At 39.3% G+C, this 27057-nt stretch overlaps 1 protein-coding gene across 3 annotated transcripts in view; it reads right to left on the reverse strand.

Moving 5' to 3' along the window:
* TMEM108 (transmembrane protein 108) overlaps positions 1-27057 on the reverse strand; it is a 167346-nt gene that overhangs the window by 77345 nt on the left and 62944 nt on the right. For all 3 annotated transcript variants that reach the window (XM_037383328.1, XM_037383329.1, XM_037383330.1), the window contains one exon: positions 9290-9371. In XM_037383328.1, coding sequence (XP_037239225.1) covers positions 9290-9329 — 40 coding nt within the window. In that variant the 5' untranslated portion in view covers positions 9330-9371. The remainder of the gene's footprint in view (positions 1-9289; positions 9372-27057) is intronic.

Below are 27057 nucleotides of genomic sequence, written 5' to 3' on the forward strand. Positions count from 1 at the left end.
TGCAAAGCATGTTTTATTCTGTAGCAGCACACACCACATGTGCTTCTACTAACGACGGCAGTTATTACATACATATGATGCATACATAAACATATCTGTATGCATCAGCAGTACAGAGTAAGAACAACAGTATAGTGAATACAGAATGTGCACCTAATAAAATTGATCAGCACAAGTGTTTCAGTGTGTATATGAAATACACTTACAGATTGCAACTATACCTGCAATAAGAAATTAATATATCTGCTTTATTAAGAGAAATATCCAGCCATCTCTCCTTCTCTGCATTGCTTCCTTTACTGATTATCCCTTCACTGACAGGATACAAAAAAGGTTTCTTTTCCTTCTTCTTCTCCCAGCAGCTGGAATCTCTTATAGCAGAATTAGGAAGCAACGTCTTGTGAAAGCTACTCTGACCATGGCAAGCTGCAGGGCAGTGTGAACACACAAGAGCAGCCTTTGTGGAACAAATGCATGTGGGAGTGTGTAGACAGAATACACACCCTAGTGTGTGAGACAGATCCACTCATCAGTTGTAACATTTTAAATTGGAGACTGAAATTACTTGTATAGTTTCACTGGAACCTAAATTAATTAATTAACATCTACATAGTGCTGTGACTTCATAAAATACTACATAAGAAGCATTTGCTACCACTACTAGGAACTGTAAATGTGCACTTGATTCTGTGCCACCCCCTTTTGTTTTTCCTTTCCTTATAACTCAGCCTTTGTAAGCACTGATTATTCTTCACCAACTTTTGCCTCAGGCAAAAGACTTACATTCTGCACGGTATTACACAGTTTTGAAACACTCCGCTCCGTTACATTAGGAGAAAAGGGATCAGATTTTCCAAAGTATCTTGGCACTCCTTATCAGAGAGACAGCCTAGTGCAATTCTTAAAGGTACCTGCAGAAGTTTCTTACTTAGTCACCATGAAGATCACAAGTTAGCCTGCTTAGGGAGTTAGAAAACTCACTGAGTGCTCAACTGAGTTACTAAGCATTTGCTGATTTGGAAAACTTGGCCTCAAAATCCTGTCCCTGTCCCTGGATATGACAGGAGCCTGGTCTTGAGTGAAAAGGGTAGCTCAAGAACCATGTCATCATCACAGCAGAGCAGAAAAGCTCAGTGATTGGAACACTAGTGGGGCTACATTGTACCATTCCTTCAAAGCCTGGAGCAGTGGGTTCCTCCTGGGCACTCGTGGTGCACATCCTAACAGACACACCAGCCGGCACGGGGGCACAGCTCCTCTGCTCCAAGGAAACACAGCCTTGGGGTTGTGGTTCCCTTGTCTTCTCTAGCTGAAGGGTGCTATAAGCATGCTATAAACTTTCTCTCCTAATTTCCAGAATCTTTTCTGAACCTAGTAGAGTGGGTTTAAGTTACTACAGCACTGCTAAAGTATTCTTCCTGCCAAGGTCACTTTTCAAAAATCTTTTGTGAGACATAAAACAAGCATCTTCCTTTATCCAAGAACAATGTGGGGGGGAAAAAAATAATGTGAAATGAGACTGTGGGCTTTTTCCAGACCTTGGGACCACATCCTGCCCTTGAGGTTTCACGCATTAGAGGATACACATAGTTTAAACCGATAATTTACTACAAAACAATACATTCATACCGATTATGTATAGGCCTTGATTTGTCAAGGAAGTTTTGCAGATGTCTATCTTCAAAATAAAGACCAGCCGGATGCACTGCTTTGAGAAGCAATGGCTTTATTCCAAAGGCTAACTTAGGTAACGCTCACAGCAAGTTCTTTTGCAGGTGGAGTTTTGAAGTCTTTCATTGAATTGAATGTGCTTAAATTTTGGCATATGCTCAAGTTCTTTGGAGATCTGTTGTAGAACTGGAAAGGACATCTATATATTTGTTATTTAGAGATGAGACAGGGGTAGTACCCACCACATGCTGCCAAGCTGGATAACACTTTCATTTATATGTATTTCTTCCAAACTGTTGCCACAGCCTGCAGTGAGCTACAATGGACACATACATGAGTGATCAAAGGTGCCATAATCTTCACAGTTAGGTCTTCCTTGTTCAAAAATAATGGGATATAGATTGCCAAGGGGCAGGTGGAGGGAGAAAAGTTCAAAGGCTTTGCAAAAAGTCAAGACATTTTTAACACATAGAAGTTCCAGCACCTAAATGCGATGGTATAAATATCACTGTATTACTGATACCAGTGGTACATGTCCCCGTGCATGGCAGTTCAGACGTGGGGAAATACCAGGTACCAAGGTATGTTAAGTATCTAACAGCCATTTTTCTGTCTTCCTCATAGGAACACTGTCACAAGCACTGGACAATTCATGAATGTTAGACACCAGTGTTCGTGCTGACATAAAAATTTTCTTACTTCAAATTACTGAAATGCAGTCCAACAGAGATTCAAGCCTATGGCTAGTGGCTGCTGTAGGAGCAGTCTGCCTGGTGCTAAGAGCTCTATTTACATATTTAACTGCCTTTCCTGGATTAGGGCTTGATTGCAATATTGTCAAAAACATATCAATGTCTCTTAGGCACAACCAGCAAGAAAAGGCGGCTTCGGGGAAGGAAATAAAAGTTTGACAGGATATTTTTGTTTTATAAAGCAACATGTCAAAGCAAGATGGGAACATGAAGGCTGGGAATAAAATCCCAATCCTACAAAAGTCAGTGGGAGTTTTGCCACTGAACTCAATAGGACCAATATTTCACGGTTGCTAGGCTCCTGTCTGCATATCAGTAACATTTCTTCCTCCACTTGACTTGACTCTGAGTCTCAAAGACACACATAAAATTGTACAAGCTGCTACGTCTTTGTTCCTGAAGTTTCATTTTTATTACAGATGGATGAATAGACTTTTGAAAGGGAAAATAGAGAAAAGTAAAATTTGTACTGTTGCCTATTCACTCTCCCTGTAATACCCCTCTCTCAAGGGTTGAGGCAAACAATACTGAACCTAAAATAGAAGATTAGAAAGATACATTGTCATACAACGGGAACTGCTTCAAGTCCAAAACACAAGTAATTCACAACGTAAGATGGAAATAATATTGTGAGTTCACTTTTGACCTATCAAATAATGGTTTAACAAGACAGAAAGGAATTTTAAAACCAAATCCTTGCAGCATCTTCCAGCTTGGGTAAACATCCATATTTATACATATTTAATATCTCTTGGTTTTCTAGCATAATGAACATGGACATTGTTACCAGAAATGTCCCACAACTGGTTTGTGAATGCTTGATGAATATAAACACAGGGAAATTATCCATGTTCTCAGTAATTTTGAAAAAATCTACAGGGTTCTAATGCAAATAGTACCAGTATAAGCATAAAATTGAAGGTATTTAATGCCAAGAACATAACCAGATTATCAAATGATATATGCAAAGGCACAAACTGCTTGCTTGCCAATAGAAAGAGCAAATATAATAATGTAACTGTCTGTTGGCTTTTCATCCCAAATTCAGAGTCAAGGACTTAAACCATGACCTGAAATTCTACAGCCCCAGGCCTGTTCCACATCTTTCTGTGTTTCAGCAAATCTGCAAGAACAGTGGAGAAGCTTCCACAATATATTAGTTGTTTGGGAGGGTTGCTGTGTCCTGAATTTGTACCTGCTCCTGGCAGAACAAGGCAAAAAATCCCCTCTCCAATAGATGTACCTCAAACTCTTCAGTAAGCTTATCCAATTTGTGAAACACTGCCAAACTGTTATGTCTTTGAAGGCAAGAATGTTCAGGGAACCAGCAAACTTAAAATAAATATTGCAAACTATTCATGGGAACAATCTCAGGTTTAGAATGACAAGAGCTATCTGATTCACAGAGTGGTGCTTATCCAGAGGGCAAGCAGGAACAAGTTCTCTTGTGTGAGTGCAGTTGAAATCTCACTAAAGCGCACATCAAGGACTCTGGAGCCTACATCTGGTAAGTAAATGCATATTCAATTTCATTTCTTTATAAGGTGCATCAGTTTGCTTCTAAAGCTGTCTTTAAAAAGGTCTGTTTTCCAAGAAGGGACTGCAAAATGGAAGGTTGCAGCTTCTTTCAAGGCACAAGGTTTTTGCTGAGAAACTGAAGCAACAACTTTTAATTGAATTCTGGGAAAAGCAAGCGTTGATGCACTGCTTGCTGCAAGCTGCCTGATGGGCAGTCTGTTACCAAGCCACGTGACTTGCAAATACAAATGCTCCAGCCCAGTGAGTATCCCAAAAAGCTTTGTACATGAAACACTGCATATCCAGAGGCTGTTTACCTTTCTAATTTTTAAGCAAACCAGTTGGAATCTGTTGCTGGATAACCACTCCCTGCTGCTCTCTTTACTGAAGCCAACACCTACCAGCCTAACAGAGGACAACAAAAACATTGTTTTCTTTTCTCTCTGTGAATGATAGGAAAAGACTCTCTGCTGATCTGTATCAGGTGATCCCCAGTACCTTTAAGCATACGTCAGCTGTACATTTCTATCGCATGGATTAATTATACATGGCTCATGCAAACCGAGAGCCCTCTATCAAAGCAAGCAGGCTCATTTGCGCTAAGGACACAGTACCTAGTGGTCACAGGATCAGAGTGTTTCATGGGAGCTTTTGAAATCACCTAGATGACCTCTGTCTCCCCAGACAGATGTGGGTTTTTTTCCATTCAGTGCTTCAGTGGCAGACTAAAACCTTCCTTACTAGCCTGCTGTTCTAATGTTTCAAAGTCCTAACCTTCTAAAGCGTTTTTGCCTGATGTCTAATGGCAAGCTACCTGCTCTATAAATCCATTTCTTCATGTCTTATCTACTGCTATGGGCAGAGAACAGGTTATTCCTCTGCTTCTGGCAGTAGTCTTTTTTGCAGTTACTATGCCTCCCTCACTTGCTATAAACAAGCCACGTATAGTTGTATAAATGAGCCATCGGTGCATACCATCTTACTACCACACGTAATTATTCACAGACAGTACTTGACAGTAGAAATGGGACTTGGTGGGTTCCTATTACAGGCAATAGGCATTAAGAGACAATGCTGCTCAGCACCTTTCAGAAGGCACTGCGAATTGGATCTTCTCTAAAAACGGAATTTGACAAACTCACATTGCTCATCAAATATTTATGTAAAGACACATGAGCCTCTGGACTTGCTTCCGTCTCAAATGAAGCACTGGTGTGGGCTAACCCTTTCTACAGGATGAACTTCACCGCAAGAGACTTAAAGTCAGTCAGGCTGGCAGTTAAAACTGAGGAAGGCTAGCTGCACCCACAGCAAGGGGATACTGACAGCCTGTGTTATAAGGCACAGCCACTCACTGCCATTTTTGCTCAGTTTGCTACACAGAACGGTGCAAGACTGTACATAGGAGACTCTTCCTATTGATATTACTGGGCATTGAGCCAGACTTGAAGACAGAAGGGTGATGCTTAGGAATGCACTAAGTGACAATGGCATGAAGAAACACTCAGACTGATGTTTGTAAACAGGTCTCATACAGACTCTGGTGCTGTGAGCAAACAGAAAATAGTAGTCCTTCCATTTTCCAGGAAAACAAGTGTCTGAAGAAAGTCTTGTATACACCTTGTACACCAAGGGCTTCACTAGTTACCTTTCTCCACTTTTTTCTCAGTTTATATGCAACCTGGAAGCCCTTGGTTAAAAGTGCATGCATGGTAAATTATAATGTGCATGTTTTATTACAGAAAATGCAGACATATTGTGGCTCATGCTGTAGGGCTTAAATCATCACATTAGGTCTTTATAAAAAATGGAGATCACTCAGCCTCACGGGAAAGGCATTTGCATCTTCATCATTACAGAGGCAACAAACTTAATCCATAAAGATGTGCCTAGAACAAATGGCAGCAAATTGTGGACACATGTTTTGCTTTAATTGGTCCTCATCAACTCAACCTAGATAGTGACTTCAAAGAGCTCTTACCAAGAAACCTCTTCCACATTTTTTATTTTAATCTTTTTATGTTTTTTTTAAATGTCTTAGAGATTTCAGATTAAATAGAATCTTTAGGATACAGTTTGAAAGCACTGCTTCTTCACAGTTACACCACATGTTCAACTACTTATAAGTTACGAGTGACTAGAGGTAAAGTAGCATCGCCCAGCGCCCCTGTCCTGGGCCAAGTGTAGCACTGCAATTTTTTACAGTGCCTACCCCTCTTGACAACTGGGATCAGATCCAAGCCAGCTACAACCATATTCAAAAGAGCAGCTGCTGCTAGTGCCATTTTCACATGCTATTCTTGATCAGCATAAATGGATGGAATATGCTCTTTTTGGAAAGCACAGCAGAAGGACATGGATGGCAACAGACTGGTTACATAACTCACCTAAAATTCACAACAAAAAAGACATACGCTTCATGTAAAACCTTATTTAGATATGGGCCTGACTTAAAAATACAGCTAACACACACCATTAGTCTGTACATCACAAAAATATCTATGTAAGTCTTTTCCTCCAGCCCCAAAGCTAAGCAGTTGTGATGAAAACAAGGGCCCCACTGTCTCAAGACACTGCACAGACACAGCTGAACACAGCACAAATGAACAGAGGTCGAAATGAACACAGAGAAAAGTTTAGCCACTATTGGCCCAGCAGAACAGCTGGAACTCAACCAAGATGTGACAAGCCTCATAGCAACACATCAGTTTGGGATAAAACTGCTTCCTCCTACATTTCTTAGCCACAGGCATGCTCACACAAGCACAACAGCTTTGTGTCTCCAGCTGATCACTGTTTCTACAAAAAACCCCAACACTTTGTTCAAGCCATCCTAGTTTTTGACTCACAAGAGTACATACATAGGGCACCTCTCCCTATAGCCCAAAGCCTCAATTAATCATTAATAACACAGCAGGAAAGAGGAAGATGCTGCCACATCAGAGAGGCAGCACCATGGACCCACTTGTTACAGTTGCAGATGAGGAAGGCAGGCAGGCAGGCAGATGACATCGGTGAATCAGCCCAAAGCAGAACATCTTTTGACACTTTCTCTGAAGGTCTGTTTTTCCTTCTCTGTATAGTAGTAGCAACCTTCCTTCTTTTGTGCAAATGAAACAAATAAGACCATGCTGCAGGCCCTTCTTATAGCATAAAGAATAGTTACAGGAAACACATTAATTTCCTCTTCCTTGGTTGTAGAATGTACTCTCTGGTTATCATTTTTAGCATTGTGGTGCAACTACAGAAAAAGGGAGCTCAGTAACACCTACAGCATATCTAAAGGAAAACTGATTTAATAGGAATTAAGTAACTTGGTGGATCTTACCATAGGCTTTTTACAAATCAGCCAACCAACCAACCAGCCAGTGAAAAAACTCATTCCAGCTGCCCAAAATATCTCTTCTATAACTATAGCTGTTGCATTTGTTAATGATAACTACATTTAGTACACATTTTTGCTGCATTCAGAGAAATAAAACAGTTTGCCAGTAGAAATAGTATGTTCAAATTCCATCCTTTCAAATTGTATCATGGAGTTCATAATAGTGTTGCCTATTCATACTATATATATACACACATACATATATATAGTTTGGTCACTCTTTCCATCTTCGTTGTCAGTGTTCACCTATTTGCTTCCTAGATCTCCAACATATTACCCTGAAAAACACAGTTTCAAGGAGCAGGGATAGCAATGGGGAATGCTGCCAAGCAGGGAAGCATGATACTAATAAAAAAAAAAAAATTGCAGAAAGACCCAACACTGTAATAGGTTGGATGTAGAGTATACATTCCTTTTTTTCCCCTACCACGCTGGTAGAAATGTATTCATACAGTTTAGTTTCATATTTTCATTACAGTGAACCTAATGTTGGTCCAGCAACCAAGATAATTTTACAATTAAGTTACAATTCAATGTTCAGAAGCACATCAAAATGTGACAAAGTATTCTGGGCCCTTAGCTATTGTAACACTACCACTGCCTCCACTGCTGTCGGTGGGTTTCTGGTTACAGCCCTCCTTGAGTAGCTCTTCCCCCCCTTGCACTTCAGCCAGCCACCCAACCTCTGGGAGCCAAAGGTATGCTGCTGGGCAGGTTGTCTAGGCACATCTGGCCTAGCTTTATGCTCATGAAAGCAAAATTATCTTGGGTGCACCTTCAGAGTCTCCCCTCGGATGTCATGAAGACACAGCTGAGTTCATCCTATGTCATAGGAGAAGCTGTAGATAAGAATAGGAACACTAGCCAATCTAGCAAAGCAAAAGAGATCTCTCACTCTGCACCCTGAAGGCAATGAATAAAGGAAAGATATTCACTAGTTTTCGGTAACAGTACATAAAATATTTGTTAGACTTAATTTTCACACGTGCTAATAAAAGTAATAGTCCTTGCATTGCTCACTGCACGTATACTACCATGATTTTCTGGTTTCTGTCTTGCTTGGACCAAAATAAGACAAATCCAGACAAAACTGTCTATAGAAATATGTATCTCAAAGTCAGAAATTCTGCTGAATTGAATAGAAAACATTAAAAAAAATTTTAGATTCTTACTCTAAGTTAGCAATTTCCTTTGTAAAACATATGACAACGAGTGATTACACTTACGTTTTGCCTATGCTTATTTTATTTTAGCTCTAAAATGTTGAAGTTGTTGCTTGTGATGTTGACACTGAAAATGGTCAGTCTACAGAAATGCCCTAACAGTGTCAATACTATTTTAAAGCTAAAGCCTCCCCTTACTCCCATGAACAGGGGAGGCAGCTCCCATCTACATAGCCTAAATTTCACCTGAATCTTTCTGCTGGACTTTCATATTGGAGGGACTCTTCTGAAAGCCAAAACTTAAGAGAAGAGAAACTAGTCATCTCAGGAAGTGAAACAGAATTTAGGTCTGAGTGACTCTGGAGCTCCCTTCCCTCACCCACAGATGTTTTATTGAGAAACCGCTACCACATGTGCCAAGTGGGATGGACCTCTATTGTCCACTGAGAACTAGACAAAACCATGATTACACAAAAACGTTGCATTATTTCTTCCAACCACCGTACTGTTTCTAACATCTCATTTTTTAAGGGTGATCACAGTTGCAAGGCACAGCAAATCATGTTTATTTTTGTATGAAACCACAGAATCGCTGATGCTTCAACTAATTTTTTTAAATACACCTCCAAATACCTCAGTTAATAAGGTAATTTAACTTCCATATGGTTCCTTCAGGTATCTAAAACAAGGCACATAGTTAAGTACCTCTCTGAATTGTGCCCTGCATAAACATTACTATATTATATGAGGATTTTAATAGTTCCTTTTATATATATATATAAATATTAATATTTACTTACTAAACAGTTGGCAATAGAGGACCTGTAAGCTTCTCTTCATGGTATCATGTGGTCCTGCTGGTCTGCCAGTTTATTCATGATTCTGTCAGGAAAACCAAGACAAGAAGAAAATTATGTATTGCAAAATATATGTTCTATCATTATACCTGTTGATTACAAAGTAAGATGAAGCTTCACAGGAAAATCGTATTAACTAGCAATAGGAAATTGCCTAAGTGCGCTTCGCTAGTGCTAGCCATGCTGACCAACAGCTCGGCAGCGAAGGGCAGAGCTGTGGCCAAAGAAAAGTAAAAAGTCTCAAGAGTATACAAAAGACATGCACAGAGAATTACTTTCACATTGTGTCGCAGCACTCTCCAAACTAGCCAGCTGCAACAAGGTCTTTTTACCATCTCATACCAACATACTCTTCATGCCAGTCCCTCTGCTGCCTTCTCCGAGTCTCTCCTCATCCAGGGCATGCATTCTTACTCTCTTCTCTCTGCTTCTTCCTCCTCTCTCTTCCTCCGCTGCTCTCTCTTCACTGGCTGCCCAACCACTTAACAGAACCAGCCACAGCTGTACCTTATCTAGACCCACGGCCCCTGAAGCCAGCCCACAGCTGTATATTATCAGTGTTAATTAACCCAGCTTCATTCCTCTACAATGTTGTGCCTAGGACTTTATAAAATCAATCTCACAAGAATCTTTTTAGTTTGAAGAAAGGGTCCTCGCTGCAGAAGCAAACGTGAGATGTGGACACTGCTAGACAGCTCTGCTGGGCACACCGAGCTGGCGTCTCCTCCCCACATCTCACCTTTTCACATCCCTCAAGAAGTACAACAAGAATAAAGTCCACCTTCCTTTCCCAATCAAAACTCCAGTGGTGCTGAAGGGGGAAGATCCCAAACTGTGCTGAAATGATAGCACAGAGGGCATTTTTGTCTGAATTGTCTGAAGCAATTTTTAGCTTCATGTTAGCCAACTGTTGTAGCTCACATCACCTCCTGACCTAATCAGCTACCAGGGCTGCAGCCAGAGCAGTGGCAACTGGAAAAGCTTCTCTATGTCCTTGGAAACTTTTTTCTCCTAAACTGTATCATCTCGGTGTAGGAGGGAATCTCATAATTCTTGTAACTACTGTCTGAAAATGGCATGTGGCGAAAATATCTGACTACCACATCTCCCCGCTTTTGCCCACTTGGGGAGCAACTAACAACATTTTATGTGTCCTCATGTCACCAAAATCGTATTTTCAAATACATGTCACATATTTTTCACCTCAGTTAAAAAAATATTATGAAAAAATAAATCCCAATCATGCGGACATTAATTATTCATATTGTGAGGAAAATAAATGCATAAATCGGAAGCAAAAAGCAAATGTAGTCCCAAAGCACTGTCATGAGTAATGTCTCACTGAGTACCCAAAGATAACACAACATTTAAGTTCTTCATTCCATAAAAAAGCATTTGCTAAACATTCATAACCAACTTTGAAAGACAGGACACAGATCATCCTCCTAAAATGCTTCATGTCAATATTAAATAGCATGTAGTGTCCTCTAGTTTTCACTTCAACGTAATTTCATCTTCTGAACCCTCAGGATATTTCTGAGTTGTTTTAACATGCCCCCATATTAATCTTTAAGCTTATTTAAAATGCAATCTTGAAGGTATAAGATAAACAAGTTAAACCAATTAGTAACACCTTTGAACTGAATAAATGCGGAAGAGTTTGTGAAAACAGAACTATGTTCGACTCTTATGTGAAGCCTCAAAAGGATTGTGACTTTCCTTGCCGATGCTCTGCAATAAAAACTTTCTTGGGTTTTGTTATGTTATTAGATACAGAAATTTATGTATGCAAAACCCATGTTTTTTGATCCTCCCATGCTTCCCTTTCCATTTAAAACTGGACCTTAAAAACATGAGAAACTTGTGGAAATGTCAGTATTTGCAAGGTGTTTTCCCCTAAATGGAAAGCAATCACCAATGAATTAATTTACTATTTTTTAGTCAAAATCAGAATTTGACTCAGGCCATGGTTTGATCACGAAAACTTGCTGAGGGACTCCTGTTCACCCCTTTCTCCTTGAGGTTTACCAAACAACAGCGCAGTAAAAGCTCAGTCTTTATGCATAAATAGACATCATATAGTCTATTATAGCAGTTTTCAAAGATTCATATACAGAAAGCCTATGTTTAGCATCCATTCAGATATTAATAAATATATATGCAGGAAAGGACAAGAATGAGATAAGCCACTGACAATGTAGATTCCATATCCCCACGGACTCTGCTTGTAAGTTTGTGTCAAAACAGGTTTTACAAGCACTGGCCCATATGAAGTCATAAAAATACATTGGAAAAAAGGGAGAATCTGAAATTGCAACCCTAAATTCACATTATTTGCTTTGTGTAATTTGAACTGTGCTTCACAACTGCGATGTGATACAGTTTGTGGCTATGAACTACAATTCTTTCATATTTCTCTTCAATCTCCAAGTTAATGCTACCCATAATGTATAAAGGTATTTGCTTATAAATTCTGGTATTGTGGTTAAAATAAATAGTATGGGTTTGTGTATATATTTATTTATACAGGACTCTTAGGGTAATTTACCCTGTGCTAAGAAACAGGAACCAATGTGCATATAGGGAAGGAAACAAAGATTAGCACTGGAAAACTTTCACTATGTTTTTTCTGTTGCCCTCAATTAGATTTACCTTTTTGACTACAGGGCTATAAAATTATACTCAGAAAACTCAGTGAAGATACATAAATCAAATGTTGCCATGAGTTTACAACCTCTCAATTTCTTCAAAGTCCTTGGTATGACTTGGGGTTAACAGAACAGAATAGTGTATTTCAGCTGGGCAGGCCCTACTTCAATCATCTACTCCAACGGATTTAAATTTAAACACGGGTGGAAAATACTGCAATCAAACTTTCCATAATTTTTAATACCTTATTTCTTGTGTACAGGAAATGCATGCAAACCAAGGATTTATTTTACAGATATTGTAAGGCAAGAGACATTTAATGAGATTTATTTGTATACCCTTGGAAGCCAAATCACACCAACAATGGTTTTCCAAAGACAGAGACTGATTGCAACAACTATCAATGCTGCACGAAGTTCAGGCAGATGAACCAGCCCATTAAGTGCCTGAATCAAAAAGACCTGATATAAGAACAAAGGAACCACTGCTGCACCTGCCCAGATGAAAGCTCCAGTAAGCCCACTACCCTGTCCTTAACATTAGCTGCTAGCAGGATTGTAGGGAAATAACATGTGAAACAACATAATCTTTACACCCTAGCATAGCTTGCTCTATTTCCAGCAACCCTGAGCTGAATACAGCATCTGAGCTGCCATGTTTTTTAACTTGACAATAATTATCCCTCACTTATCTCCTCTGTGTCATACACAATTTTAATCTTTCATTAGATCATTTAGAATGTCTTTTCCAAGCTGAGGAGTTCTTGTCTTTTTGTTTCTTTCATACAGAAGACATACCCTATGTTTGATAATCATCATGTCTTAAGATGTACATATCCCTTCCAGTTTGGATCTGAGAAGCAGGGAACAGAATTGCATGCAGCCATGAAAATTTGGGTGTGTATTGGATTTTCACACTGGACAGCGACGTTTCCTGTTTCTTCTCTATTCCATTCCCAATTCTGCCTTATGATTCTCTTTTCCCTTGTGACTGCTGCTGAGCTTTACTCCTCTGTTTTATAGAGCTGCCTGCTACAAATCCGTGAGTGGCAATAACTCATCTGGATTCCATCCTCAGATACGCAGAGTGAGGACTGGTTTTCGCCTGTGTATGTGCCTTTGCAATTATCAGCACTGAATTTCATCTGCCATTTTACCACCCCATCCCTTACTACCATGACATTTCTGAGATCGCAATGAAGACCTGAATTATTATATAACAAACACACACCTGTTGTATATAACAGCTTCTGAACTTGCTACAGTTTCAACACTAATACTAATTTCAGCAGCTTCCAAACACAGTTCAATCACGGAAAATCTGTATCTCTAACAAGAGAAAGCAAAGGTTCATGGCCAGGCATTTGAAAAGCTGCAGAAGAAACTCCCTTTCTGATCACCAACCCATGTCCAGCCATCACACCATCTCATGGCCATGCGGGCACACTGGATTCAAAAGGTCTTTTCCTGAAAGTACCTGTTTTCTGTAGTCTTTAGCTTATGAAAACATTTTTCAGGTCTTCTGTGATAAACACATTTATTTTTCACAAGCAAGGAAGGTTACATATTGAGTGGCTGGTAGCTTAGAGTGCTCCAGTTCACCAACCCATGTTTTCTTAGGTATTTGAGCCTGTAGTTTTAGTCACCAATAGATTAGCAGAGTAGTGCGCATGTAGATGGAAAATGCAGACACACAGCCAGTTCCTGACCTTGGGCAGATGAATGTAAAACCAGAGTATCACCACCTCAAATGCACAAACTGTCACTTACTTACACGGCGGTGGAAAAAAAAAAAAAAAAAAGAAGAGTGAGCAGAAACAGAAATGGTCCTGGAAAAAAGTGTGTTAAACTTTAATAATCCAAAATCTAATCTGAGTACCTAGGGTTTGTACCCACTTTATCATCACTTTATTCTTTAACACTTTCCTGAGTCTTCTCAGGTATACGCTTCTCCAAAGTATTAATTTTAAAATATACTGTACTTTAATGTTTGAGAAGCGTTTCTGAGTATTTGAGGGAATTATGTTAAAAATACACCAGATCTTTGATTAAGATTTTTTGTTTGGTTGGGTTTTTTTTTTGTTTTTTTTTTTTTAAGGATTCTTAACCTTAGTTTCCTAGATTCATAGTTAGGTCTCCAAGTAAATGGGCATATTCCCAATTACTCTGAACAACCACTGTTTCTCCTTTGAAAACTAGGAAATAAAGGCCCAAATGATGGCTTTGGTGTTTTTTTTCTATATTGCAATTCACATTGGTGTACCTACTGATGTATTTTGAAACAATGTAATAAAGCTAGTGCAAGTTTGTACTCAAATCCAATTTTAATTTAGAAAGACCCATCTTCAGCAGTTAAATTGGTAGAAATTTGTATCCATAAAAGGTGTCATATGCCTAGCCTCAGAGACCTGTGTTTGAAAACAGCAGCTAATCATTCAGTGTCTGAAAGGGACTTACTTATTTTGCCCTTTTTAGTGCACAATATTTCAAGTATAGTTTATCTTATGCAGGATGAGGAATACATGTATGAAATCCCTACGGACATCTAGCAATATTGTCTTTCACAGTAAGTGATACCCTCAACATCACAACTAAATTAAAGAGGACAATCAAGACAATGATGAATAGAAGATGAAAGAGTCCAAAAGAACTGACAGCTCCCAGTCATTCATTATGCCCGACAGGGAAAAAATACCAACGGTGCCTTAAATTAAAGAAGAAATGGAGCAGAACAGAAGGTGAGCATTGGGCAAAGCTAACAGTCAATGGAGACTCCTTTTTCTTTGTGAGTCTGTCAAACACAAACCTGAAGACTGAAATAAAGAAGCTGAAAAATCAGTAATGGAAAGAGGAGACAGGTAAAAGACATGCCACTTCCATCCCACGAAGAATATGAACTTTATTATGTTATTTCTGACTGCCTTCTTTCCTCTTGTGGATTATTCTGAGAAGAAGAAAAAGCTACATCACTGACAGTTCCACTGTATTACTCCTGGTTCTGCAGAAAATGAAGGAGAAAAAGATGACACACTCAGAAGTTCTTCCATCTCCAATCACTGTTGAATCCCCAGTCAAGGAAACTGGTCGTTTTAGTATCATACTATCCTGTGATGTTCAATGAATGCCTTACAGAGATAGCAACAGCAGAGGCTCCTCACTCAGAGAGTTATGACTCCCTCCAGGAGTTACTCACCCAGTGTAAATTCCACCACCAAGGTCTTCACCCATTGCTTCCTATACTTAAGTGGTCATTCAAGTGTGCCTCATAAAATGAAGCAGGTGTACTCTTCTTGACTACAAAGGGCTAAAGTGCAACTTTGTGTTATCAAGTTTGCATGGTTTGTTTCTTAATTCAGTGGCCCAGTTCCACAATCCAGCTGTTATTTTGCAAAATTTATATTCCAAAAAGCTTCAGTTAATCATCCAAAAAGATGATTAACTTACAGCAATAAGATTCCTCCAAACAAGAATTCTGTGTTCATGTTTAACTTGTGCCACATTGTCTGCTGTGATTTATTTCCCACTGCTTGAAACATGCAAACCATCACTACCATCTTTCTTCATAACATCCTGAGTGCAGCACATTTTATATTTATGTTCTCTTTATACATAGATCTTTTGTAGCACTCTTTGGAATGGTTTATTCTTTGCAGATTTAAGAAAGAACAATTCTCATCTGCTTCCACAATCATCCTCAAAAGTGTACACCCTTCGCTTTCCTAAGGTCTCCAAAGAGAGGGTCTACCCTCAGGATATCATAGCTGAACAGAATCAGTCTTGCTGGCATGTAGACCTGTCATACATACATAAGGAATAGTCAGGTAGGAGCTGAACTAGATACTACCGTGCTTTTCTGCATATACAAGACTTACATCCTATGTAACTGGACTTAGAAACACAGAATCTCATAGCATCCAGAAAAACCCCCAGCAGCCCCAAAGCCTCTCCTCTCTTCATTCAGATGCAGAGCATCCCCACTGGACTGGCTGTGGTTGTTCTTGTATTGGTGTTTGAATCCATACCTTCCCACTACCACAGAGATAAACACACCCTGCTAACATCATAGTATGAATTATTACATTCCCACAGGCCTCAGCCCCACTGTAATAGTGTCTCCATGAACACTCCTACGCTAGATGATCACTTAAAGGCTACTGTCATTACTGTAGTGAGTGGAGGACACAGTCAGCTAACTCATTCCTCATCTTCTTTTATTCACAAATTGAACCTGAGACATGTTGATGAAAGGGAGACGGAGGAAAGGTCTACACTCTTGGGATTCACTGTCATAGATGGGCTTGAAGAACCTCATGTCCAGGTGAAGAACGTAGTCTGAAAAGGTCAGGTAACACCGCTGTTGCCTTTGGTTGTCTAATGCCTTGGTGTCTGTGGCAATCTTATGAAGGATCACTGAAAGGGTAGGGAAAACGGAGAGGAAAAATACCAGGGTGTAAATAAAAGGTCATTTCACATGAGACTTCCTTGCTTTGATGTGTGCGTGCCCTCCAGCAAATTTGAGCCCCATGACCTTTTTGGAAAAGCTATGACAGACAGTTTTACCATCTTGGCTGACCATAACAGAAGTCCCAGAGATGGAGATCGGAACAACTATAAAGCACTAGGCTATTGAATGTCCTTCACACTCCATCGATAGTACAAGGGACTTTATTTCCTAATATTGTTCCTAATTATCTACCGTTAGCAAATACTTTTGAAGGCAGCTCCAGTGGGACAGAAGTCTGAACATCAATTGTTCTGGTTTGTTCTTGTTCCCACAGGTACACAGACAAGACTCTGTGTGTGCATCTGTCTGTCCAGTTGTAGAAAAAGAAAAAGCTTCTCCTTTTCAGCATTCACCTCTGTGGAGCTCCAAGAAGCTAAATTCTCCATAAGTCTCAAACTGACTTAGCAGCTGTAGCGATAACTAGATTTTGGTCATTAATACACATTAGGGGTGGCGAGAAGACGCTCGTGTGCATTTTAAAACTTTTATATGGTTGAATTTTGATGCAGTAGCATTTATGTAATAGAAGCTCCTTTGCTGCTTCTCCTACACCATTACTCAAGATGCACTGCTTATTAGTTACATATTATTTAGTTGCAATTACACCACATGTAAAAACACTTCTTCACTTTTGCCAATTATTCACATATGAATTAATGATCCCATTACTGTCATCAAGTTATACAAAGCTGAAAGAAGTCCCACAAGTCAGTGTCTACAGTCTAACACTGGATTGTGACACTAGTCTTTTTAAGGCACTATAGAATGCCATTGCTCTTACTTTACAAAAGATCTATTGCCACAAAAGGTCTGGTGGGTATTTATTTGCCTTCCGTAGCTTAAAAAGGATTTTTTTTTTCTAATCATAGTACCAGGGTGCTGTTTTCCAGGTGGAAGAAGTGACTTCTGCCACCTGAATAACTTTAAAATCTGTATTATCTAACAGTAATAAGAGATACAGCACACATACCTGAGCCATTCAAACCTCTTTCAGGAAATCTCACATACAACTATGTGCTTTGTAAATTTACTTCAACTGGAAAACTAATAATAATATATTAAGGTCTAGCTACATAAATATTTCCACTGCAGTTCTTTCTTTTCAGTTACTAATGGTCATTTGAAACTTATCTTTGATGATGAAATTTTACTGCGCAGCTTGAAACACGCTATTTTTGCTAACTGTTTGAAGAAAAAGAGTCCAACTTCTCTGAGTTAGGAGGAGGATCATCTCTCACATTACAATATAAAAAACCAACAACAATAAAAGTTAAACAACTGGGTCAAGAAAGTTGTATAGAAATAGACCTTAGGGAAAATACATTTCACTGTTCTCTGGAAAAGGACTTTTTTTTTTTTTTTAAACACAACAACAACAACAAAGTGAAATATGATAGATTTAAGACTAAGCTGTGTAATTTTTCAAAATTTTCTTTATGGGTCTTATGGGAGCCAAAGCAAAGAAAATCTTTTCATATTGTATCAAGTTCATGATGAAAATTCCACATGCTGTGCTATGCCCAGGAAACATTCAGCAGTTTAAACTGTCTTCTCTTTCACAGGAAAACTTTATAACCACTGGAAGCACTTCTGCTAAAAGACTTTCTTGACACACAAGACTATGCTAGTTAAGATATCTCTATGACTTCTGGGAAAAAAACAGAAAATACAGCTTGTTCTTCCTTGTCAGTCACAGCAGGGAATGGATGTAGAAATATGCTCCATTTCCACATCACATTTGTGATGGTGTCTTTTCCCTGGAGGATCTCCCATGGCATCCCATCTGCCTCAGAGTATGCACCTTTGGACCATGTGGAGGGACAGCATCCATGCTGATGTTAACATGTGATTTACTCAGCTGAAGTCCCTCTGTAGACAGCAGGTAGATTGACTCCTCTGAAGCCTGATGCCTGTGACGGGTATCTCTCTTGGAAGGAGAAGACCCATTCCCTATGTGGGGCCACCTCACTCCATTGAGTTTGAGAGGGCTGAAGGTCCACCATCGATTTGAGCTTGTAACACTGAAAATGGGGATTCCAACATATGTACAAAGGAAGCCCACACAGTGTTTTCTCCAGCTACAGGGATCTCAAGGTTTATGGGGTTAACTTCTCTGCAGCTGCATTAAACTGTTCCTTTGTTCCTATTGTGTAGGATACACAATAAAAAATAAAAATGTAAAGAACAGGCAAGCAAATATCTCTGCCTGCACTATAATAAACACTGGAGAGTCGGAAAAAGGTGTACCTTTGTGAAGCAGCTGAAATAATGCTTTTCACATTATTCAGCTTGATTAAATGTAAATATTGCAAGTAGAGAAGAAAAAAGGGTGCAAAAGAGAAGGTACTATTTTCCCTCTCTTATAATATGGTACTGTATTCCTAAGGTTGACTGGGTCAAATTTTGAAGCATTTGAAAGCATCAGCTATAAACAAAGAGGAGTATGCATGCTCTGCATGTCTGAAATCTAGGCCAAAATAAGTTTCATAAAGATGCTTGAGTATTTCAAAAATACAAGTAAATGCCATTGAACCACTGAAAACACTGTTACACTGACTCTAGAGGACTTCGAAGAAAATCTGTAGTAGAGATAGAAGCATCTCAATATAATATTTTAACTGCAAGATTATCTTCTCTTTAGTAAACACCACAATCACCCAGCTAAAGAAATAACTCCTAATAAACCATCACAAAGGAGGCTCAATACTGTGCATCACCATTATCTGATTTACAGTGAACTAAAGATGTGAGCTAAGGAAGGAAAATGCCTGTAATTGCTTAGACAAAAATCTCACAAAATGGTTTTTGGCTTTGAAAACTTTTAACTGTAAAGAAGGCTCATTTTACTGACTTTCCTCAAGAGACTTTCAAGATTAAAAAGATAAGGGGATATAGAAGAAGAAAAAGGTCAAGATAGAATAATTAAGTTTTGGCCCATCTCAAGGGGAATTTCAACTGACCTCATGTAAGATAAGTGCAGAAGAGCCCAGCCCATAATCTATACATTCTGCTTTGTCTCTCAACTCCCTGGCTAGTTTACATCTGTAAAACACAGTGGAAATAATTGCCAGTGAAGGATAGCAACACAGTGCTCTGACTCCACCAGATGCTGAATCCAGTCCACAAACACAGACTTTGAAAACCAAAGATAGGTGAGGAAAAAGAGCTTTGAATCCGGTCACAGTGCCCCACCAGCATATTTTGGTTGCGGCCCATTCTATTGTACCAAACAAGATGACATAACCAAGGAGAACAGAAACAGCTCAGCTGCCAAAAAAATTAAACAAAAAGCAATGCATTTATTATTGCAATTTTGAATTGCACACATATGTTTATGTATGCATACAGCAGATGACGACTACGTTTTCTGCTTGTCTTTCCTTATTTCCATATTAATACTAGCATGCCACTCCCAGTGACAAAAGGAAAAAAAAAAGAAGGAAAAAAATTAAACATATATGGCATTTTCACTTTCTCTTTTCAGTGAAAAGAAAATAATACTAAAATTCCTATCTAAATATATATTTAAGAATATTTCCGTGTCAGTTTTGGATGGAGTGTTTTGAACCAGATCTTAATCATAACATGTAAGTATAGCATAAGGATCTAATTTTACAATGACAGGTAATAATAGACATATATAAGTACCTAAGATTGAAAGAAACATTTTATTATAGCTGAAAAAAATCATGGTAGGAAAACATAACCACTTTTTGAATTCTTAACCATTCAGTCTCAATGGTGCATTAATATATTTAATAGTAATCCACACTGTTGGTTTTTTTAACAGCATAAATTCCTAACAAAAACAACATGGTCTATAATGATATTTTATTAACAATATCAGTATAGTAAACAAACAGAAAAGGTTGTTTGTTTTTTTTATGATCTCCTCAGGTGCCTTGCCGGATCCTCTTGCTCCCACGACAGGATGTTAGTTCTGGGCCAATCCCAACTGAACTGTTTGCTGGTTTCCTTTGAACAACTCATTTAGAGCACACATTCATCTTAGAATAAAATACATCACTTCAAAGACTAAGTCTGTCTGAAGTAGCTTCTATGAAATTATAACAACTCATACTCTAAGAATAGACACATCTTTGGCAGATTTGGATGTATGGATGCATAAATGCATGTAGACAATCCTACACCACAAAAAGTAAGATGATGTCTTGACCTACGTCTCCCTGGTTAAACCTCCTTTTAATAGAGCCCTTTACTACCTCTCTTATAATCAGACATTCAATATGGTAAGACAAGAAGGGAGATAAAGTGAGCTCTGAAATATGACTGCTCTGCTTTGGAGGGCTGATCAACATACACTGAAAAGTAGAAGAGTACACTTGCTTAGACTTGACATTTCATCTGAGAGTTTATTATGTCTGTGTCTAGTTCAAGGGACTTATCCCCAGCTTTCAGCCCCAGGGTTTGATGTCAAAGGAAGAAGTGGGCTCAGAAAGAATAGGGGACTACCAGCCAGTCACCCCAGTCATAAATAGCAATCCCTTTTACAGATGATTGTTTTGCACACCATTTTGACACAGCATGTGGGAATAAAATGAAAATTTTACATTGTATCAAACAGAAATATATCCTCACAAAAATTCAGGTTTGGAGGTAGGTGGCAGGAAATAAGCTCTTGGTAATTTCAAAATTATTCATTCTTGTCCATACAAGGTTAGTGTAGTGCAAACACTGCATTTCATTTGAAAATGTATGTAGTCCTGCCTGATTCAATAGCAAGAGTTTCCATGAAAATTAAATGTCAGAGCAGTGCAGCTTATTGGTTTTACTCAATGTAAACTCACTTTTTATGCAACTCTGAATAATAATGGCCTGCTCTGTGTCAACGTGATGTCAACAACTTCAGGCTTTGGAGGAGGGGACGGAAGGCAAGGGAAGGAGAGACGGGTACGTGCAGTGCTAACCTGGCGCTATCCGAGATACAGCTCTAGTGACAGGTCTGTAGCTTTAGAGAGGATTTAGCACAATGATCATTGCATGTCTGATTTTCTTCCCTTTTGCTTTGTGCAGCCAGCAAGACTGCTACTGGCTAAACAGCTCATCTTCCCCCCTTCAAAGGCTTCAAACACTGGCATATATAGAGGTGCAAGTTAGCCACAGGGAAATACATATGAAAGAATATGAAAAATCCCAAACAGCAGTATCTGAAAACACGTCAAGCTACCAAGTAAGATTACACTCAGATGCACAATTTGTTCTAATAGGTTAGTTAAAACTCCCATTTACTGCCCAGAAATACGAAGTTCTTCCTCAAGCAAAACCCACTGACCCTGATGGGAGCCTTGCTTCAGTACAGACCCCAGCACCTGGCTCAGAATTTGTAAAGCAGTGCAAGCAAAGGCCACTGTTCCAAGAAGGCTGTTCTGTTAGGCTTTGTTTTGGTTTGGTGGTTTTTGTTTGTTTGTTTGTTTGTTTTTCTGAAAGAGGTAAGAAACAGCACAAGCAGGAAAAGAATAGGAATCTCTGAGACTGCATGTTTGATAGGTGGATTTAATAAATAAACTTCTTACTGAATAATTCACCTCAGCTAAAATGCAATGAGGATAGTTTCCAGTATGTCAGATATTCTTTTCCTGCATTGCAACTAAGATGGGCTAAACCATGTTCTGAGCTGCTGAGTGCAAATCCAGAGTATTCCCAGTGACTCTGTCACAGCACAATGTGATTGAGTATGAAAATGAACTCATGAAAGAAAAAGGGCAAGAATGGCCTTGTGTAAAGTACGGAACCGCACTGCAGAGGATCTGGGGGATGCTAGATCCCTCTCAAAAAAACCTGCAGCTTCTCTCTTGCTTTAGGGGCCCCTTCTCCTGAGTGCTAAGACTGCCACAACAGAGTTACAGGAGATGGGGATCAATAAACTGCAATGAGAGCTCTTTTGGTGCATCTATCCCTGCAGTGCCAAAGTCTCCACTGGCTATAGTCTGTACATACTGTGACAACCCAAATAATAAACTCGCTTCAGTTTTTTTGTCTACTATCCAGCCTCATTCAATGTAACAGCAGGGACTGTCCACACACGTCCAGCGAGTCAAGGTCACATCAAGAAGGAACCTGCTGTTTGCTGCATCTCTGCCTCATCACTGATAGCACTGGACAGCCCGATGAGAATGAGGTAAGGGCTTAGAGAACTACCATGGCTGTGCCTAGGGCAGCTGAAAGCTGCCCTGGGGAACTAACTGGATTATCTCTCTGCCTAATGCCAAGGAAGTCACAAAACCCAAACTCTGCACAGGCAGTCATTAATTCCATCTTGTTTGCTTAGAGCAGAGCGCAAAACACCTGCGCTCTGATCTGTGGAAGCAAGGAACAATTCCAACTGTGACTGACTTGGCAAAAGCCGACTCCAGAACAAAGAAAGGGTGATCAAACACTATTTCTGGAAAATCGGGGCACAAACATCTGAAGCTGGGCATCTAAATTGAATATACCTTCTTGAAATTATGCTTCTGTCCTCATTTTCCCTGATGTATAATATCATTTCACCTTATTGTGAAGATAAATTCATTAACATTTGTGAAGTACTCAGATGCCACAATAATGAGAGACGCAGAAGTGCTCCCCAGGAAATTAATAACTCTGGCCTCAAAGCTGGATCTGAATGATGTACAGTTACAGGAGGAAGGGGTGACCTAATGAACTACTAAGATAAAATAAAATACTGATTATTCTGAACAGTGTTGACTCAAATCTCTATTTAAAAGAGATTTGCTTTGTACCCTTAACAGGCTTTTAAGTGTGACTTACATAGTTTAAAAAACACAAGCCACAACAGAAAAATGAGAAAAGAAGACCCTAACTCAGAAATTGTTTCACACAGCCCTACCACCACCCACAAAATTCTACAGAGAACTGGAGCCTTTAGGTCCTCAGCCCTGACTTGTAACACTTGAGCTAACACTTGACCTTGCCTTACTACTAGTCTGGTCTCTTCTGTCAGAACCCTGTCCATCTCTCTCCTGTGTACTGCCTTCATCCCTTCTTAAATGTCCCACCCATCCCTCTGCAGTTCCCCTCTGCTCCTACTCTCTGTGTCACCACTTCATTCCACATATTCATATGGGACAATACCCCATGCCTGGTCCTTTCTTTCTTAATCATTTCAATACCCAGATCAACCACCTAGACCATGGTCACAACATTCATATACCTGGTCTGCAGCACACTGCCTACTAACAAAATCCTAGGAGAGCTGAGCTGTAAAACTTTAAGAAACATACACGGATAAGAATTTTTTAGACCAGAATGTAGTCTAATCTGGCAGATCTCCACTAAAATGCAGGAGTCTTTAACCTTGACTCCCACTATAGAAATCCCACTTAGTTTTTGCCCTGCATCTTCCTCTCTCCCTGATAAATTTCAGTTTCCTGATCTGTGACATGGAAGTCCCACAAAATAATAGAAGGTGCTGAAACTTCATAAAACATGATACCCCCTCTGTTGTGGGGATTTTTTTCAGAGACTGAACTACTTCTACTAACATGAAAAAACTGCAGGCTGAAATTGGAATGGAGATCTCCTGGGTTGGAAAATTTCACCTTGAATGGTAAGAGAACAGTTTTACTGAGTGAGGCATCAGACAACTTTTACCAGATTCAAGGTCAACTGAGTCCTTGTCTGTACTGTTCTGCACTCAAGACGACTCTGACCCACCAAATCACATAAGGAACTTAAATTGTTTGAAGGAAGCAATCAAACCATCAGGAAGGGGAAGTCCTGTAGATACACATCTCATTCTTCATATATTTCCCTCCAAATTAGGCAAGCAAAACTTCTGTCTGGTTTTTGCTGGACTATATACTTATAGGTGTGTTGTGATTTACAGAATTTATCACTGCAGAGGTCTTCAATTTCATTCATATTGGAAGACATGAATGCAAATCTTTAACTGAAAAATATTTAAAGAAATTACCTGAAATAACAGAATACTTTTGCAAGAAATGCATTAATTCTTTGCAAACTGAATTAAGTCTTTTACTAGCATCTAATTGAAGGAAATATTAATAAATTATTTTAATTTGAAAAAAACATGTTAGCAGCTTTGAAACAGAAAGCTGTATAATGGCATCTTTAACATTAAGATGTCATTGTAAAAATGAATGTATATAATGAACTCAGAAAAATAGAAATATAAGTGTCTGATCCTTTCCTTGTTCCTGTACATCTGCATTGGAGTTTGCCTATTGTTATTCAACTAGCTAATCATCATCTTTTGTGTGGTGTGACTGTGTTTTTACTCAGAGAGGCTAATCTGTGAAGACATCTGTTATTCAGTAGATAATAGGCCATTTTAAGTCTCAAAGCCCTGCAAGGCATTTCTGAAGAAGTAGATACATCTGTTCCCACCAGGTAGGACTACAATTGAGCACGCTGTGACACAGCAGAACAAAACTCTTTTACTGCTATTCACCAAAATGCTCAATGAACATGGAACGATGCAAACAAAGAGCAATTCTGGTGTAGTTTGTTAGGGCTGGGAGGGAGACTGACTTTATGTAATTAACATTTTCTTGAGAAAACAGAACATCTCACACCACAGAACAGTGGGATTTGTCACAATGATCACAACCACTGGATCTATAAACCAGGTGCAGCCACAAAAAGCAGTGGTCTACTGAATTTGATATTCTGTTGTTGGTAAAGGTCAACATTAGACATTTTGAGGGCAATGCAAATGCTTGATTATTCACTTGGAAAGAAAATCATGTGCTGTTGCTCACTAATGACGTATCCATATGAACCAGTTCTCTGCATTCCACTGAAAATATACTAGCTCTGCATCATCCATGAATCAACTGCAGCTCTGAATAACCCTTCCTATGAATATGGGAAGAAACAGGACATATCTTTATCTTCAGGCTGCCTAAGCAACCTAGCACACAGTAGCTGCATTCTGCAAGCTTCCATTCCTTATATCTTCACTACTCTGTCTGTCTTTCCCATTGTGCTACGAATGCAGATAAGATCAATATATTCAGATTTATCTTACCTAGGCTTTATGACACTTCTACTGACAAATGACTGCTCCTAAAGCAGGCTGGCCCTGTACACAGTACTCTGTATATGCCAGTAGTAGGACAATGTGTATATGTGAAATTACAGTATGTACAGCTTCCTTGTACTTAAGACTTTGGAATGGCACTAGGCAAACACTGCAAATTCAAGGAGTTTATGTAATTTCTTACTCCAGTTTCACCTACTCATGCATTTTGGAGAATCATTGTCCAAACATGAGTTAACGTTTTTTGGCTTGTTTTTTTACTGCCTCAGCTCACAGGCTTAGAATATTGCAGAGAAAGCAGAGTTGACACAGTGCTGCCCCATTCTCTGTTTAGTCAATTGTAGAAATGCAAAACTGAAAAGTGACATATGAAGTCAACACTTTCTGCTGGTACATACAACAGAGTGTTGTTCAGTAAGACCAGCTAGACATGTTTCTATCCCTGAACATTATTATTTTTTTTTTATGTTTCAGACATTTGCCCACTCCTGTTGGATTAGAAAATGGCCTTTCAACTCTTATCTCAGAAAAATAAGGCTCAACCCTGTAGTTTGGTGGTTAAGGTAGTTATCCACAACCATCACTCTGCTGAGTACCCTAATACAAGACTTCTCTTACTGCCCTGCTACAGTTATTTTTCCATTTTGTATAAATAATTAAGACATTAAAAACATCAAAGGCATGAACCTGAGGCTCCTGTTTGTAATGTGAGTGCCCTGTCCACTAAGTGTCAGGGTCAGTTTCTCTGTCGCTGGCTACGAACACTGAACTATTTGAGGAAGAACAGCTATAGCAGGACAAACTGAGAGACACAGACTGATGCTGTAGCCTGCTAGCTTGTAATTTAGGTAATCAGAATAAACTGACATGCATAGCTTTAAAACTCAGGTAGCTATTTCCTCGTTCTATTTCTTGACTGAGACATCTAACCACCAACAGCCTGAGATCTCTGGACAACATTAAACCAACCTACTCCCTGTTACAAATGTATGCACATTTTGTCAGATACTAAGCACAGGCCCATGGATGCAAAGTAGCTGAGGCAACTTTGCATTTTTCTTTTGTGTTGATAATACTTTGACTACAGCAAGAGTCAAGAAAGACTACAGCTGCCGTGCAGCTGCCTCCAAAACCTCCACATGTGATGGGATGATTCCAGTCAATGCCGCAGTACGCTCTCAACTTGCATATATGCCAAAATCCTGAATCCATGTGCAGTCCCAGTTTCACAATGTTAAGGGCAGGGTTTCAAACAGCTGAAGGGCTTGGGAATGACAGAAAACTGTTGCTCCTAGATATCATCTACATATAAAGAAGTATCTCCCCAAGGAGCCAACAGCTTGCAGTTCCAGACAAACACTCTAAATATCTGTGTTACATATACACAGCCTTTTCAGATAAGGGCAAACATATTTTGCTGAAAATGGAAGCTGGCTGAAGGCAAAAGCCACACAATGTGGTGGTATGCTCCAGGGAATGAACCCGACCTCCTGACAGAGCTTATTGGATCAAGTATAGCTAAGACAGCTACAGG

The sequence above is a fragment of the Falco rusticolus genome, chromosome 4 (assembly GCF_015220075.1).
Source record: "Falco rusticolus isolate bFalRus1 chromosome 4, bFalRus1.pri, whole genome shotgun sequence".
NCBI lineage: Eukaryota > Metazoa > Chordata > Aves > Falconiformes > Falconidae > Falco > Falco rusticolus.